At 35.2% G+C, this 17,707-nt stretch overlaps 1 protein-coding gene across 1 annotated transcript in view; it reads left to right on the top strand.

Moving 5' to 3' along the window:
• ADAM10 (ADAM metallopeptidase domain 10) overlaps positions 1 to 8,552 on the top strand; it is a 130,938-nt gene extending 122,386 nt beyond the window's left edge. The window contains exon 16 of the mRNA XM_004421628.2: positions 1,138 to 8,552. Within this exon, the coding sequence (XP_004421685.1) occupies positions 1,138 to 1,232 (95 nt within the window). The 3' untranslated portion in view covers positions 1,233 to 8,552. The remainder of the gene's footprint in view (positions 1 to 1,137) is intronic.
• Positions 8,553 to 17,707: the final 9,155 nt, after the last annotated feature.

Here is a 17,707-nt window from a genome sequence, read left to right as displayed (position 1 = left end):
AGTCCCCATCTGTTTTTCCCTCACCCACCCCAAGGTAGTTGTGGCTTCTGTGCTGCCCTTGGGACGTCTGGACCAGAACTCTGTTCACTGTAGGTGTGGAGCGGACGTTGTCCCAAGGCAGTGGCAGAGGAGAACCAGAGCTAAATGACTGCATTTTCCTCTTCTGCCTTCCACGGACTTCTCATGAAGCCTCTTGCCTCAGGCCAGATCCACTACTCTACACAGGGTAGTTGAAAACTAGGGGTTTCTTATAATTTTTTCTATTTTCTTTCAACTGTTCCCCTGCGTTTACCTATCGGGGGGCAGGAGAGCTTAGTAGTCATGCTGGGACAGAATCTTGGTGGGCTTCAGAGGAAATTTGCTTTTGATATCATTGCTTTTCGTAAATTTACAATGTTAGCACTCTGGAATTTACGTCAGTTTCTTAGGGATTTCCAAGGACCACATGACACTTTTTAGATATGTTACCAATTATGGTCTCATTCAGTGAAACAATTCTTTTACTTGATTTCACTTTAAGCAAATTCCACTTTTAAAAACATAAAAAAAAACCCTAGCTGTTGTTTGTTGAACTCTCACAAAAAGTGTTAAGCACTTTTACGTGAATTATCATATAATCCTCACAACAGACTATATGGGTTAGTTGTTATGCCTGTTTTATAGACTAGGCACCTGAGTTTCAGAAAGGTTAAGTCATTTACTCAAAGACACTCAGTAGTTTCTTCATCATGGATTCTGTCCTCAGAATCATATTAATTCAATAGTTGTGGCTGTTGAGCACTTGAAATATGTCTACTCTCAATTGAGAGGTGTTGTAAATATAAAATACCAGACTTGGAAGACTTAGTATAAAAACATGCCATGTTTCATTAATAATTTTTTATGTTGATTACATCTTGAATGATACTATTTTGGCTATATTGGGTTAAGTGAAATAAAAAATATTAAAATTTTTTTTACCTGTTTCTTTTTTAGTTTTTTCATTTTGGCTACCAGAATATTTTAAATTACACATATGGCTCATATTTCTGTTGGACAGCACTGATGTAGAACCTTTCTTATTTAAGTGGCAGCTTTGATTTTAAAAGATTAAAAATCTCACGGTCAATCTATTTTCCTTTTGTTTGTGACTCACAGGCACTTTAAAGAGGAGGAGACCTCCACCGCCCATTCAGCAACCCCAGCGTCAGAGGCCCCGGGAGAGTTATCAGATGGGACACATGAGACGTTAACTGCAGCTTTTGCCTTGGTTCTTCCTAGTGCCTACAATGGGAAAACTTCACTCCAAAGAGAAACCTATTAAATCATCATCCGCAAACTAACCCTCACAGATAACAGTCGAAGAAAAAAATGGCAAGAGATCATGTCCTCAGACCAGGTGGAATTACTTAAATTTTAAAGCCTGAAAATTCCAATTTGGGGGTGGGGGGTGGAAAAGGAACCCAATTTTCTTATGAACAGATATTTTTAACCTAATGGCACAAAGTCTTAGAATATTACTATGTGCCCCATGTTCCCTGTTCTTCGTTGCTGCATTTTCTTCACTTGCAGCCAAACTTGGCTCTCGACAAACTTTTATCACAAATTGAAATATATATATATTTTTTTCAACTGCCAATCAAGGCTAGGAGGCTCGACCACCTCAACATTGGAGACATCACTTGCCAATGTACATACCTTGTTATATGCAGACATGTATTTCTTACGTACACTGTACTTCTGTGTGCAATTGTAAACAGAAATTGCAATATGGATGTTTCTTTGTATTATAAAATTTTTCCGCTCTTAATGAAAAATTACTGTTTAACTGACATACTCAGGATAACAGAGAATGGTGGTATTCATTGGTCCAGGATTCTGTAATGCTTTATATAGGCAGTTTTGAAACGAGAAACAATTTACCTTTTTCTTGTGATGGAGTTGGTTCTGATATTCATTTTGTCTTTATCAAATGGCTGCTAAGAGCACATGAGTGACTACGCTGAAGAACACAGTTAAGTGTTGTGCAAACTGGACATATGCAGCATACTACTTAGAGTTAGTTCTTTATGTAAATGTCTGATTTCTGCTTAGTTATTTTAAACTTTCTAATTCAATTCCATTTTTGAATTGATAGGTGAAATTTTTTTCATACTTTGGTAGAAATTATGTCAATGAAATGATTCTTTTTATTTGTAGCTTCTTATTTGTGTTTTCCATATATCTAAAGTATGCTAATTATGTTGTTGGTTTCATCTGACATGGAAAAGAAAAGCTGTGTCTTTATTTTATCAAAATATTTGAACAGTTTTTTCAGCATATCATCACTGATCATTGGTAACCACTAAAGAAGAGTGATTTGCTCAACTAGTAGTTAAAATTGTAGATAGGCCTTCTGACGTTTTTTTTCCTAAAATACTTTAACGATAATGAAGGTGAAACAGCACAATGTCCCATTCCAAATTTATTTTTTAAATAGATGTAAATAATTGGCTTTTTAAAGAAAGAAAGCAAAAGCATTTAATGTATTAACAGGCTTATTGCTATGCAGGAATAGAAGGGGGCATTACAAAAAAATTTTAAGCTTGTGACGTATTTATTGCTTCTGTTTTCCAGCTACATCACTTAAATTAGAAGTAAACAGCTGTGATTTTCCTGGCCTCGCATAGGAGGCAAATTTAGAGAAAGTTGAAAAGATTTGTGTTTTGGCTTTTTTTTTTTCCTTTTTTTTCTTCAGAGTATAAGGTTTACACAATCATTCTCATAATGTGACGCAAGCCAGCAAGGCCAAAAATGCTAGAGAAAACAATGGGATCTCTTCCTTGTAAACTTGTACAGTATGTGGTGACTTTTTTCAAAATACAGCTTTTTGTACATGATTTAGAGACAAATTTTGTACATGAAACCCCAGATAGACTATAAATAATTCTAAACAAACAAGTAGGTAGATATGTAATTGCTTTTAAATCATTTAAATGCCTTTGTTTTTGGACTGTGCAAAGGTTGGAAGTGGGTTTGCATTTCTAAAATGGTGACTTTTATTCTGCAAGAGTTCTTAGTAACTTCTTGAGTGTGGTAGACTTTGGAACATGTACATTTTTTGCTTGTAATGTTATCCTGTGGTAGGGTTTTGGCAGGTACACACTGCCCTATTTTATTTTGAGTCTAAGTTAAATGTTTTCTGAAAAGAGATACGTGCACTGAACTCTTTCCACTACAAATCAAGATGTGGTAAAACAAAAGGATCAAGAGAAATGAGATCTAATACTACTGTCAGTTTAATGTCCACTGTGTTTTATACAGTATCTTTTTGTTCACTTTGGAAATTTTTACTAAAAATTGCAAAAAACAAAGTATTGTGCAAAGATGTAAGGTTTTTTGAAACTTGAAATGCATTATTAATAAATAGACTTGATGAAATCAACTTGAAGGTTCCATACTCTTTGAACTCTGAGAACTATCAAAAGAAGCTTCCCACAAGGCAACTTTTCCTTACTAAATGAAAGAGATTGTTAAGCTGAAAGAGCATTGTCCCTTCCCACACGAGTACGGATATCTTTATTCCTAGTTAGGAGTCCATGTAAAAAATTTATGATATGATATCTCTGTATCTACACACAATGAACATTTTACTTAACTAATCTTAACTGCTTTACATTATTTCTAATCAATATTCAAAATGTTTAAAGTGTTCGTCTTGGTGGAAGAGCTGTGGTCTTATATGACTTTGGCAAAGTTTTCAATGCTAAGTACCTCACTTATTTTAAAAATCTAGTTTAATAGTAAATATATTTTAAAATTTTGAACCACATTTTCCTGCTTTGTCAAATTCATAGCAAATAAGGAGAGAATTGACATTTCAGTCTTATCTAGAAAAAGAGTTATAAGCCCAGAATGGTGCTGTGCACAGAATAATCTGCCCCAAATTCTTTTTTTGTTTTTAATTGAGGCCAACTGTAAATAAGTAGTATTTGTTAAATGAGTAAATATGCCATACTTTTTAGTTACTTTAATTTAAAAACATCAAAATGTATATTATGTTTAATTTTGTTTGTCCATGAAACCATCAATATTGACTAATTCAGATGATTGCAAATTTGTTATTTTTTCTTACAATTGAATTATAAGTTTATTTTAAATTTTATTTAGAGTTTTTTTTCAGCTTTCTAAATTCAGGCAACAACTCACAAACAAAATCAACAATAAAGTAAATTATTACAGTTTCTGAACTTAGTTCCCTGTAGCGTCAGGTGATATCATACAGTTTTGGGAAGGACTTCTTTAAGGGAAAGACAACTTTATCCGATCAGTCTGGTTTTCTGAAGTGTCTTCAGCACTTTGTGCTTTGGGTACTTCATTTTTGTCATATTCACAAACTAGTGAAATCTGAAGATTTCTCCAAATTAAGCAAACTACTCTTTAGTCCTTATCTCTGTCCGTATGGTCTGTACATTTTAAGACCTAATAAAATTATTGTTTCTCCAAAGATGGGATTAGTGTCCTTGGCAGCTGCGCAGTTCTAGGTACTTGAGCTTGTGCCTTTAATTTCTTGTGAAGTATTTCTAATTGAAAGTGTAAGAGGGTCAGTGTAGTAAATGCCTTACAAAACTGGACAGTCTGTCTTCAGGGGCGTTAAAAGGAGATGTTCATTATCCAGATTTAAAGAGTCAGGGTCTTCCAAAACTAGAGAGCAAGTTGGATATAGTTTTAAAGCAGCTGCCAAGGACAGTTCATCTTTAGAGAAGTCACTAAAGTTGCAAGAAATGGTAGTTTCCTGAAGAGCATTTTTGACTTCTAAGTAACTAAAAAGATGATCAGTTTGCCCCACAGAGCTCAGCTTCAGTTTCAACATTTCTGGTCTTACGTTCTTGATTAAAAACAACTTCCATTTGAATCTGTTTTTCCATTTTTAACCAGTTTAGTTTTCCCATTACTGTTTTTGTATCCAATCCTTTATATTATTGGGATACAAAGTGAGCACTTATGTTCTATATTGCCATATTGTTTGTATGTCTTAGGTATATACATATATGCACTATTTTCAGTAGAAATTCATATATTTTATAATTGATAAGCTCTTCAGAATGTCTATTCTCTCCTATAAAAAGTAATGGGATGCTAGGTAAAAATGGAGAGCTGAGCAAAATACTTGTTTGCATCTGCTTTTTCCTAAAATCTCCACTAAAATCACGGCGATTGGGAAGAAAAAAGAGCATAATCCAACAAGGACAAGGAATATTGTAGAGAAGATAACAAGAACCAAATTTTGGAAACTGGAAAGCAGATGGAAGACTAGTATCTGACTTGGCAGACCCAGGAAAGCCAAATCCTAAACCAGCAGTGGAAACATGAGCCCAGTTTGCATTAAGATTTTGGGATATAGCCTTCAAGACCTTTTTCTAGCATGTGGCTAATGGCATAATATGCACACTTTTGTAACCCACCTTTCTTATTTAACGATGCATTGATATTGTATCTACATCATTTTAATGACTGTAAATATTTTATTCTATGGCTGTATTGTACATTTTAAAAATTAACCAATTCCCTCTTGCTTGGACGTTTAGGTTTTCAGATTGTACATTATTTTAAACAATCTTACAAGGGAAATCCTAAGCCTAATAATAAAATAAATTCCTAAAATTGGAATTGTTGGATTAAAGGTTTTTTAAAGGTCCTTGATAGAAATTATGATATTGTCCTCCAGGTAGTTGTGCCGTTATACTCCTACCATCAACATATAAGAATACTTCCACCATTAGCATATTATCATATAGATAATTTTGTTTTTAATCTGAGAGCCTCACACTTAAAAATTCACATGTATGCAGCCACATGAATTTATTAGAAACAGTAGTAGAAGACTCCTGCTTAATTGACTTTATTAGCTTTGGACATAATTCAAATAAAAGTCAAATGTAGTGCCCCGATTATGGTCTCTCAATACCATTTTTTTGAAAGAAACCACTTTCTTGGATAAATGGCTAATTCCAGGTCTAGGGAAAAAAATGTACAAGAAGAGCTTAGAAAACACTCTGTCATACCAGAAAGCACAGAAGCCATTAGAAGTCTGTCAAAAAGGATTCAGGAGCCACCTGAAGAAGTTGCCACTGGCCAAAGCTGAGATAATTTTAGCGTCAGTAAGGATAATATCTGCAAGAAACTGAAGCTTATATTATGTTTTACTCTGTGAGTTAATAATGATAGTTTACAAAATCATAATTACCTTTGGAATATGCTCTTAAGTATTCCAGCTAACAAGTTAAAGAGGAGTGGTAGAATATCACCATTTTATTCCCCAATGATCACCAGTGACTGCTAACCTCACAAACAGATTGCAGCCAAACATTTTGTTCCTTCTAATGGAAATACACGTACCATTTATGAAGCAGTCCTGCCAAAAGTTGAATCTGATCCTGATCCGACCTCCAGATCTAACCACCCCTCTACTGGAAATACAGGAAACAAAGGAACATGTTAAGTGATACCACAAGGGATTCAATCAGCAAAATCCAGACTGGAAAACTACAGGACAAATGACCCTGTTTCTTCAACGATAGAATTGCAAGGAAAAAAGGAAAAGATGGACTGAAAAAGACTTAAGGGATTTAAGGACTTAAGTTCATACGATTTATGGACTTATTTCCGTCTTGATTTGAACAAACAATAGAAAATGAGACCATTGGGGAAATATGAAAACTAACTGGATATTTGATGATTTTAAGAATTTTTACAATTTTTAGGTGTGATAAGGATATCGTGGTTACATTTTTAAAAGGAGCCCTTTTAGAGATGCAAATTGAAATACTTAGAAATGAAATGATAATGGTGTTTAGGATTTGCTTAAAAATAATTGAGGAGTTGGAGTTGGGTAGTGTGTGAGAATATAGTCGAAAGACGATTGACCATGAGTTGATAATTGTTGAAGCTGGGTGATGGGTACTTGGGGATTCATTATTCTACTTTCTCTACCTGTGTTTATATTCAGAAATTTCCATAAAAATTTTTTAAATGTGAATCGAAGTCATATAGAAACTCATTCATTACTGTTTTTACTTTAGCAATAATTTATGATAATGGCCTATATTCATAATGATTTTTTATAATGATTTTTTTTAGTGGAATTAAACTTGAACCAGTCAAGCTAGCATAATTAATTATATTCTGCTCCAGTTACAATGAATGACTAATTGATTTCAACTGCTAGGGTGAATGTGTGAAGCTATCAGTCATTCAGCAGTCTTAGCAAGCAGGCCTTTACATCCTTCCTTGCTCACTGGTTTTTGTGGAGCTTGCTAACTATTTAAGGAAAATATTTATTTTCTGTTAAAGTATGTCAGGGAGTGTGATCAGGTTATCCACATTTAACTTGTGTCCCATATTAGAATAAATGTTAAGTAGCTCAGTACAGTAAACTAGATTCTACTCTTTCTTGTTAAAATGATAATAGTCCCTGGAGGTGGAAATGTATCTTAAAAAAGATATCCTAGAATTGTTTGTTCTCAATGTAAAGAAATTAGAATAATTTGATATAGTGTAGGTTGTCTTGTAGAAAAAGTGCTTCCATTGCATGAGTTTTAGAAATCATTTTGGACAAGCGAAGGCTATTCGGTAATACTGAGCAAGTTAAGCAATGTTATTCTTCATTCTAAATGTATATTTTATCATTCTTTTCTCCCCTGCCTTTTGGGCGTGGGAGTTAGCCGCCTTTATATTTCTAAACACAAAAGGCCAGTTTTTATAAATAAAGGTGTCAGTATATTGTGATTTTTTTTTTCATTATTTAGTTTTGTGATTGTAGTTTTCATTTTTTTGTAAGTCCCTATTAGTATCACCTCTGATTAAGAGAATTAACCTGTTAACCATTTTCTTGCCTTTTCTTTTGAAAATCTTATCAGAGGCTGTTTGGAATTCTTTGGCTCCTATGGTGTGCATATGTTGATTTGCATGGACTAGTTTCCTCAGTTATTCATTGAACAGATATTTCTTAAGCACTTGGTTGTGCCAGCACCTCTGCAAGATGATAGCAATAAATTAGTGAACTTAATAATGTCCCTGCCCTTGTGAAGCTTACCGTCTGGTAGGTGAGATAAATATTAATTAAATAATCATGTGAATATGTGTACAATTCCAACCGTGATAAGTGCTATGAGGGGCAGGCCTTTGGTGATCCAAGAGCTGATCATGCAGGGATGGGGCAGATAGGAGGTGGGACCTAGTCAGGAAGGTCAGGGAATGCTCCCCAAGAAAGTGATTTGAGCCCAAATCTGAAGGATGAAGAGAGGTTAAATAGGTCAAATAGGGTTTTTAATAATGTTGAATAGTTATACATGGGGCACTGAGAGCTAATTTTTCTTTGGAGCAAGGTAATATTTTTTGCTCTTGATTTTATTATATGTAAACCGAGCCATTCAAATTCCTTTGTGTATTTTTTTTAATGATTTTTCATTTTTGCTTGGCATTATATTCATTTACTGAAGAGCTGGCTTGTACTTGGGCAGATGTCCTACTTGGTTATTGTCCTTCAGAATGTTGGCCCAACAATTTGGGAGTTGTGAAAAGCCCTTGGCCTTTCAGACCTTCACCTCTGTATCATGACTACCATAAACTTGGGGTCAGGACATCTAACCTCCTACTGTGCTGAGTGAGGTGTCCTCTGATCTCTGCTGTCTGGCATTCTCTGCATCCTTCTGTCATAGCACATATCACATTCAATGTAATCCTGCTTTGTCTAAGCTGAGCTCTTGAAAGAATCATCTACGTTCAGTGGCTACTTCAATTCTCATTCACTTATCAACCAACTGCATTTTGCTCTCACGCCCTCCAGGGACTGCAATTCATGCTCTCAGGGAGCTCATAGTCTAGTGGAAGGAAAGGAGCCCAACGATTAGGATGCAGGGGAATTTGTGCTGTAAAATATACAAACACATGGTGGCTAGAAGGTCAGAGGAGATGCATATGTGAGCCAAGATGACTTCCCAAAGGAGAGATACTTGAGCTGAATGTGGAGTTTTGGTAAAAGTTTGCTCCAACTAGTCACAAGCTTTTAGTCATGGTGTGATTGCAGGGCAGTTCCTTGACTGTTTGATGCTCTGTCATACTTTCACGTCAGTGGGTGTGCTTTTTCCTCTGCCTGGTTGTCCTTTCCCTCTTCGTTCTTCTACAGAACTGCACTTTATTAATCTCCATGTCCTTGAACTTGACTATAGTAACTGTTCAATAACCATTTGTATTTTAATAAAGGATGTGTGCTCTGTAAATAGGCAAGGAAGCTAATTTCACAAGCACAAGTGTTAGTCTCATTATAACCCCATACTTCTAACTTTTAACCTCTCTGACTCTAAATCCCCTGACAGCACAACCTTCTTCCCTCACCCTTGGGGAGAAATTTTCTTTCAGAATATAATATGCACTTGTATTTATAGGATATAAAATATACCCACCACGTTTTACACAAATGGGAAAAGAACAGCTTAGCTTTGGAGCGTGTAAGCAGCAAATTATAACTCCTGGCAGAAGAAGAAATGGATTCAGAAAGCTCGAATTAGAAATTAAATGGGGAGGCCCTAGCTTCTTTGTGTGTGGGAACAAGTGTTTTCTTTAGCTAAATCATCTCTGGTATTTTTTATTTGACTATTTCATAATGAAAAGTGGATGTTAAACATTTTGTAGATGGTGTTTTCCTGCAGCAAATCTGCTGATCAACATTTATCTATAAAGTTTTTCCACAAAATTCTAGTTCCATAGGTTTTTAAACAAATATATCAGAAAGCAAAAGTTGGAAGGGAGTATGGATTCCAGGGTTAAATGGAAATGCTAAGTTAAAATCGAACAGGTTTTTGTTTACTTTTATTTTCATTTATTGATTTTTTGTTTTTTTAATTTTTATTTATTTTTAATTTTATTTTAATTTTTTTCTTGCTGAGGATTCTCCCTGAGCTAACATCCGTTGCCAATCTTCATCTGTTTTGTATGTGAGCTGCCACCACAGCATGGTCACTTGTCACTGACAGAGGAGTGGTGTTAGGTCCAGGCCTGGGAACTGAACCCAGGGCGCTGAAGCAGAGTGTGCCAAACTTAACCACTAGGCCACCGGAGCTGGCCCCTCATTTATTGATGTTTTTAAAGTGAGGTAATTCTTAGAGCCTCTACTGTGCTAACACTGAGTGTGATTTCTAAAAGGGTCTTACAGTAGATAGTGCTCCCACCCAGGTAACTCTTCCTCTCTTTTTCCTCTGAAGAGTCTAGGTTCTGCAGAAACATTTGGGGAATTACTGCTTAGATGGTGGGTACTTTTGTAGGGTCCCCAGCCAGAAATAGGTTCTCTTTACTTAGGGAATTCTCACTGGTGAGTGGAAAAAGCAAGCATTAATATGTATGGTCTGATTTCTTGTGTGTGAAAATGTTTTGTTTGTAAAAACATAATTTATTTATAGAAAATGTCTAAATTGATGCATTAAAAAACTGTTAAGTTATTTCTGAGTACTGGAATTAAGAGTCTTGGGAGAGGAAGATGATTTTTATTTTTTGTCTTTCCATACTGCTTGGATTTTTTATAAACTGAGATTCTTTTTATAATAAATAACTTTTAAAATAACTACATTGTGATGTCAAATATGTTACAATGCATTGTCGATGTTGATTGTTGACGTTGGATAATGGGAATATTGGGCTTCATTATACTATTTCTACTTTTATGTATATTTGCATATTTCCATAATAAAAAATTAAAAATCCATTGCAAAAAGTCTGTAGAAATACACCACATAGTTAACAGTGATTATCTTGGGGGTGGGAGAAGGAGAGTTGGGGAGAAGAACTTCAGGTTCCTTTCCCCCGATATGTTCTATGAGCGTGTATTGCTTTTATAATGGGAAAACACTTAATTATACACACACACCCTGCAGACCCCCCAGTGCAAAGAGTTTCACGTGTAGATGGGAGTATCATGTAGTTGACTTCCCAGATACTTGTTATTTTCTAAGGGAGTATACAAAATGAATGTGCAAGCCAAGAATGTTTAATGTGTAAGGCTCAGCTGTTCCATATTAAGATTTGAGGCTTGTTTTATAATTGAAGAGGATTCTTGAGTTTGTTATATAATGAAACAAAGGTGAAACTCTGAGGCATAGCCAAATGCCTCTGCAGAATCCCAGCAGCACAGCTAGTGGTCTGCCATGAATGATTCACACTGCTAGCTAGTTACCGGGCTCCTTAATATGAAAAACAGTGTCTTACAATAGAGTACCTAATTATAGCTCTCACATGGGGTCCAAGCGAATTAATATGTGAAGGACATTTTCTGTTGCTGACTGCAACGCTAGGCTGCGTTCATAGACATATAGAATCTATAAGGAGGGAAATGATGGTTCATTAACTGTGTGACCTGGTAAGAGTTAAGCTCGAGGTACCTCATGTGTGAAACAAGGATGATAGTATTAGCCACCTTAGGGACTGCGATGAGTATTAAATGAGAAGATTTGTAAGGCACCTTGTATAAGATGAGCTCTCAAATGCCAGCTATTCTTGTTTTCATGTGAAAAACTGCATATCGAACTGAGAACATTTAGCTTGCGAGCAGGTGTTCCCTGATTTGAAGTGCCTCCTCAAACAGCCATGTGGTTGGGGATGATTGGTCTTTGTTAATCCCATTACCTTTGCCAAGGAAGGAATGGGCATATAACCCAATCTGGCCAGGAAGATATGAGGGAAGTTCTACTTTTCTTTCTCTGGATGTTGTCATGTCTAAGTGTGCTGCCTGGAATTGCAGCAGCCAACTTGCTGTCAGCCTGAGAATAAAGCCAACATCAAAGATGGCAGAGCAGAGCAAAGAGAAAAAACTTCTTCTTAATGACATTACTGAGCTGCTAAATCTATCATCCCTGAAGGCCACCCTACCTTGGGACTTCCTTTCTTTTTGTGAGATTAGAGAAAATTGTTTTTTTATTTAAGCCAATTTGAGTTAGCTCCCAAAAGCATCATAATTAATAGAACCTGCACCAGAGAAGATTTGAGGTAGGGGTGGTGGCATTTATTCAGTCATATTCATTGAGCACTTTGGAATGTAAAACTAAACAAGAAGTCAAGAAGTTCTGAGATACGAGGAACAGGGCGTCCTGGAAACATAGCAGCTTGAACACATCCTGTCTTTTTGCTACTTGGAATTTAACCCATCTGCCTCTCCTGAGAAAAGCAGCTGCTGGGGCCTGCAGGAGGCAGACAAGATCTGGAATGTGGGTGAGGCTTCAGTCTTTGGCAGAATTCTGACAAGAGAGAGTTGGAGCATGATGGTCTTCCTGCCTGAGGACCATAATAGGGAGCCCTAAGGAGGGGACCGGGGGAAGGTCCTTGTGAGTGTACTGATCTCCCATGTTCCCGAGGAGCTGAACAGATGGGTTGAGTTGCCACCACCCCTGAGTTGGAGAGGTGAGGAGACTAGGAAGGGCTTCCTCCTAGTGCCTCACCACAGGACTGGCAGCCCATCTGCAGCTAAGCTTGGGCCAGGGGAGGCTGTGCCCATTCTTTCTACTGCTTTGGGAATGCTGCCACTGAAGATACCCCAGTAGCTGGAACAGAGCCTCAGTGGGCAAACAAAAGAAAAGAAGATTCCTAATGCGGTCCAGCAGCCAGGGAGAAGAATTACAAGCAGAACCCTCAGTACAGAAATAGCTGCTGGCATAGATAACTTGAACCAAAAAAAAGAAGAAAACGTAAGGAGATTTAAGTGCAGCACACACAAAAAAACTGATTTTCTGAGACCACAAAAGAAGATTTTGATGTAAAAATTTCAAGAGATGAATTGAGGGAAAAAGGTGTCAATGTTGATGTCTGAATTAGTGTCCTGGAAGATAAGAGAAATACACCTCAAAGCACAGAGCGAAAATACAAGAGATGAGAATCAGGAGATGGATAGAAATCGAGAAGGGGGTTTGAGGATGCAACAGAAGAGGCAATTGATAATATAAGAAAAGTTTCTGAGCTGAAGAGAGACTTGCATCTCACAGAGTTCCAGGAAGGATTGATGATAAAAAGACTCCTAGGCATATTATATCTCTGAGCTACAAGAATAGAGAACATCTTATAAGTTTCCACAGAGAACAAGTTACTCCTACAGGAGGAAGAATCATCCTAGCTTTGGACTGCTTATCGACAACGCTGGAAACTACAATATGGAAAACTGAAAGAAAAGAACCGTATGGAAATTGACCTAGGCAGACCTCCCATACCTTCAGTTCACTGTCTTGCAAAATAACCCAAGAATATGTTACCAGTTAGCTTTTACTTAGTGAGCAAATAAACTCAGAGTCAAAGTCTCTAGAAGAGTGGGGAAGGGCCAGGGGAATGTAAAACCTTAAGAGAATGGTAAAAGTAATCATTACTCAAATCACGGTGTATTATCAGCACCCAGATACTCAAAGCCCAGAGAGGTTCATCTCTCTGACTGTTGAGTGTGGCTGGATCCTCCACTCTGTAAAAGTCTGTTCTTCTCCCGAATTGATCGCATCACCATCTGCCTTGAGAACTCTTCTAAAAACAGTCTAGAACTAAAAATAATAAGTGAATCTCAGCAAATCTGGGCATCGGGGGTGGGTTGAAAGGAGGGAAGTATTCCAAAGGTCTCATCTGGGGAGTGGCTGTGGAACTGGTGGGGGTAGTGAAAGTATTCTAAAGTTTGGAGTGGAAGCCATGGAAGAATAGAGTATTTCGGTGGGAGAAATATATGTCTGGTTTTCATATAATGGTAAAGAAATATTTATCTGATTATGAGCAACAGGAAGTGGAAAGTAGCTGGAAATAGAATGGAAATCTACATGAGAAGTCACTAACAAGATGGAAAGGGGAAATAATATCAATTTGATCAATCTGCAAAAATAAGTACAGTAAAAGTAGGAAATAATAAGTTAAAAAAAGCCAATAAATAAATAAAATAAGGTAATAGGAGGAATCCAATCATTACACTGTGTGAATGGACTGGATTTTCCCATTAAAAGTCAGAGATGCTTAGATTGAACTAAAAATATAAATAGGCCAGCTATACACTATCTAGAAGAAAAATATCTAAAACAAAATTTTAAAGAAGCAAAGTATAAAGTTGAAAATAAAAGGATAGACAAAGATACCAAGCAAATATAATGAAAAGGAAAATAAGAATAGCAAAATTAATAGCAGATAAGAAGGAATTTAAGGTTAAAGGCACTATGAGAGGGATATTATGAAACAATATAAGGCACATAGGCAGAACTAACATTAGTAAACCTATGTGTACCAAACAATGTAAATGCAAAGACAACTTGATAAAAATATTGTCGATTTCAAAGCATTTTTTCAGAATCAGATCTAATATACAAAAGAAAGGACATACAAGAAGTGAATAATACAATCAACATGCTCAATTTAATAGATATATAATCTTAAGTCCCCCAACGTAGAATTTTTTCATATATCCCATAGAACATTATAAAAATTGGTTATGTGCTTGATCACAAAGAAAGCCTTACTGAATTTAGAAATGAGAGACTTTTGTAGCCACATTCAATAAAATTAGATATAAATAATTTAAAGATGTCCAGACTAGCCTATTTATAAATTAAGGAATACTTCCTGTATAATCTTTGGAGCAAAGAGGAACATAGAGCTAAAATTGCAAACTATCTAGAAAACAGTGAAAAGGGGAATACTTTATATCAAAATCTGGATTCAGAGGAAAATTTATAAACTTACCATTATTATTAAAGAAGAATAACTGAAAATGAAAGTACTTGTCATTTTTATAACAAGGTCTATGGAAAGAACAAAACAAAGCAAGTGAAAATATGAAGAAGGAATAAACATAAACAGAGTTGGGACTATGAGATGCAAGTGAGGTGCCGAGGGCACAAAATTCAAAAGACAAGGTTGTGCAAGTCCCAACACTGGCACCCTAGGCACCTCACTCTTACGGAAGCACTCACTCTCAGGGTCGCACAAGTGAGGGGCTGGCACTTGCACAATCTTGCTTCCTTGGATTTGGTGACTTAGGTGGCTTGCTTGCCTCACTCTAGTCCTGGCCCTGATTGTAAAAGTAAAAGCTTTCTTCTTAAGGAGAAAAAGCATTGTCCTGTATTTCCTGTTTTTTTTTTTTAATTAAACTCATAATAACCCAGATGTAATTTATATTTGTTATTGTGATCTTTCAATTTTACTAATTTTATTCTAGCCTAGAAGAGAGCAGAATCTTCTGACTTATTGTAGTCTTATTGTAATTCATTAAATGATTCTTTTTAGAAACTCTTTTTTTTTTTCAAGTGCATTAGATCCCTTACCTTACTTTATATTCCTAAATTTATGGGCCTACACATGTCATTGTATGTCATTGTTAAATAATACAAATAGTAATAATATTCATTGTACATCTTATTCCATTTAGCATTTCAGGGTATAAGGTAGAAAACAAACATGTGGGCTGTTCAGAGAGCCTCAACCAGGCAATGAATGAACTGCCCAATCTCCCGGTAATAGAAAGAACTTAGAATTACTCCAAAGGTGCTTTCTAAAAGGATATATTTAAATGTACTCTTAAATAGAGTATCTCTAGATATTGGGAAGAACATTACCATTCTCCAACATAGTTTCTCTTGACAGTTAACTAAACTACCTTTATAGTCTGTTCATTTCCCTTTTTTTTTCCTTTTGTGGATTATATCTAAATTTAATGTTGGACAGACCACTACATAGCATTCGTGTGGCTTAATCTTATTTTCCACAAAAAAATGTGTGTATTTGTTTCAGTTACCTCAGGAAGAATTGTTAGAATTTCAGAGTTTAGTCTGTGATTTTTCCTGTGCTTTAATGTTATGCTTTCCATTTACTCATTATTGTGATCATACATAACTTTGTACCTCTCTTGCTTGAAGGTATTTCACAAAAATAATTTAAATAAATGTTATATGCACTAAACAAGTAAAAGCTGAAAACGTAAGAATACTATATACAAAAGCACAAGGACCAGATGGTTTGACAGCTGAGTTTTTCTCTAATTAAAAAAATAAAAAGATCATCACAATATTATCTATACTGTTCAAGGCCATAGATGAAAGCTGTAGAACATCAAAGCATGAAAATGACAGCACCAAAGAAAGATGTGGATCAGTCTCGCTCATGAAAATAAAGGCAAAATTCTAAATCAAATTTTAGCAAGTAAAGTCCAGCAATGTTATGAAAAAAATACACTGTAATCAAGGAGGATTTATTCCAAGAATGCAAGTGTGAGTCAGTATCAGGAAATCTATCACATTATTTTATGAATAAACTAAAGAAGAAAAAACATATTACTTAGGCATTTCTTAAATTTCAGCAGTCATTTCTAATAAAAATAGAAGAAAAAATAGAAGAAAACCACTTAAATACAATAAAATTTACTTGCCAAAACTAAAAGAAAATATCATAAATGCAAAACATTAAAACTTTATCAAGAATGAAACAATGGTGTCCAATATCAGCCATTCTTGGTTAACATTGTCTTGGAGCTTCTGGCAAGCCCAGTGAGTTGAAAAAAATGAAATAATCAGTTTATATTGTCTTTTTGGTGATAAAGTGATTGTACACCATGAGATTCTAGTAAAAAAAAACCAAGCAGGTAGAGTTAATAAGATAATTTAAGTGGACAAATATAGAATAAATAACCAAAAACCAAAAGCTGTTCTATACACTAGTTATAAGCCCTATTAAAAGAAATAGAATGAATGATTCCATTCTCACTAATGACAAAAAATTAAAATACTTAGGAATAAATGAAAATTAAAAATAAAAACTATAAAATCTTTTTGAAGGACATGAAACAAGATCTGAACAAATGGAGAACATACAATGTTCCTGTATGAGAAGACCTCATATAATAAAATGGTCAGTTCTCCTTGTACTGGTTTCTATATTTCATGTGATTCCCAATTAGAATATTAACAGAGATTTTAGGGAAATTGGATAAAATTACCTTAAAGTCCATATAAAAGACTAGATGCCAGAGAATATACTGTAAATAAAGCCCCTGTAAGCCAATACATTAAAGACTTTGAAATCAATTAAGGGTGATTCTAATAGAAATACAAAAGCAGATCAATGCAAAAAAATAAAGAATTAAGAAATAGTTCCCAGTATGTACTTTAAATTTATGATTAAAATTGGATCTCAATTTAGCACCAAAAAGTTAATTTATTTAATAAATTATGTTAGCTCCACTTTTATCCATATAGGAGAAAATAAAGTTGGCATTCTATCCACCATATACAAAGATAAATTTCAGATTGATTAAAGCCTTTAAGGGAGAATAACAAACACAAATCTTAGAAAAAAATCTTCATTTTGTACAATTTGCAATTCAATGATGTGAGAAACTGTAACCAAGTAAGGAAATCCATGTTATAAAAGAAATGTTAGACTTTGTTGACCTCAAAAATATTTAAACTTCTGTATAGCAAAGAATAGTATACTTAAAATCAATAGAGGAATAGATTTGGAAAGATATTTGCAAAGCTGAAAGATAAAGGGTTAATATATTTAATAAAATATATAGTTCTTATAAACTGGCAAGAATAAGACATGCATTCTACCAGAAAAGGGGATTTGAACAATTAATTCACAGTAAAGCAAGTCCGATAAACATATGGAAAGATATTCAATTCTCAAAGTGGGTAGTGAAATCCAGAGTATAGTAACAATAAGGTCATCACTCACATTCATTAGCCTGGCAAAA

Source organism: Ceratotherium simum, chromosome 3, assembly GCF_057802395.1.
Source record: "Ceratotherium simum simum isolate JZ-2026a chromosome 3, ASM5780239v1, whole genome shotgun sequence".
Lineage (NCBI taxonomy): Eukaryota > Metazoa > Chordata > Mammalia > Perissodactyla > Rhinocerotidae > Ceratotherium > Ceratotherium simum.
This window is presented reverse-complemented; position numbering and strand designations above follow the sequence as displayed.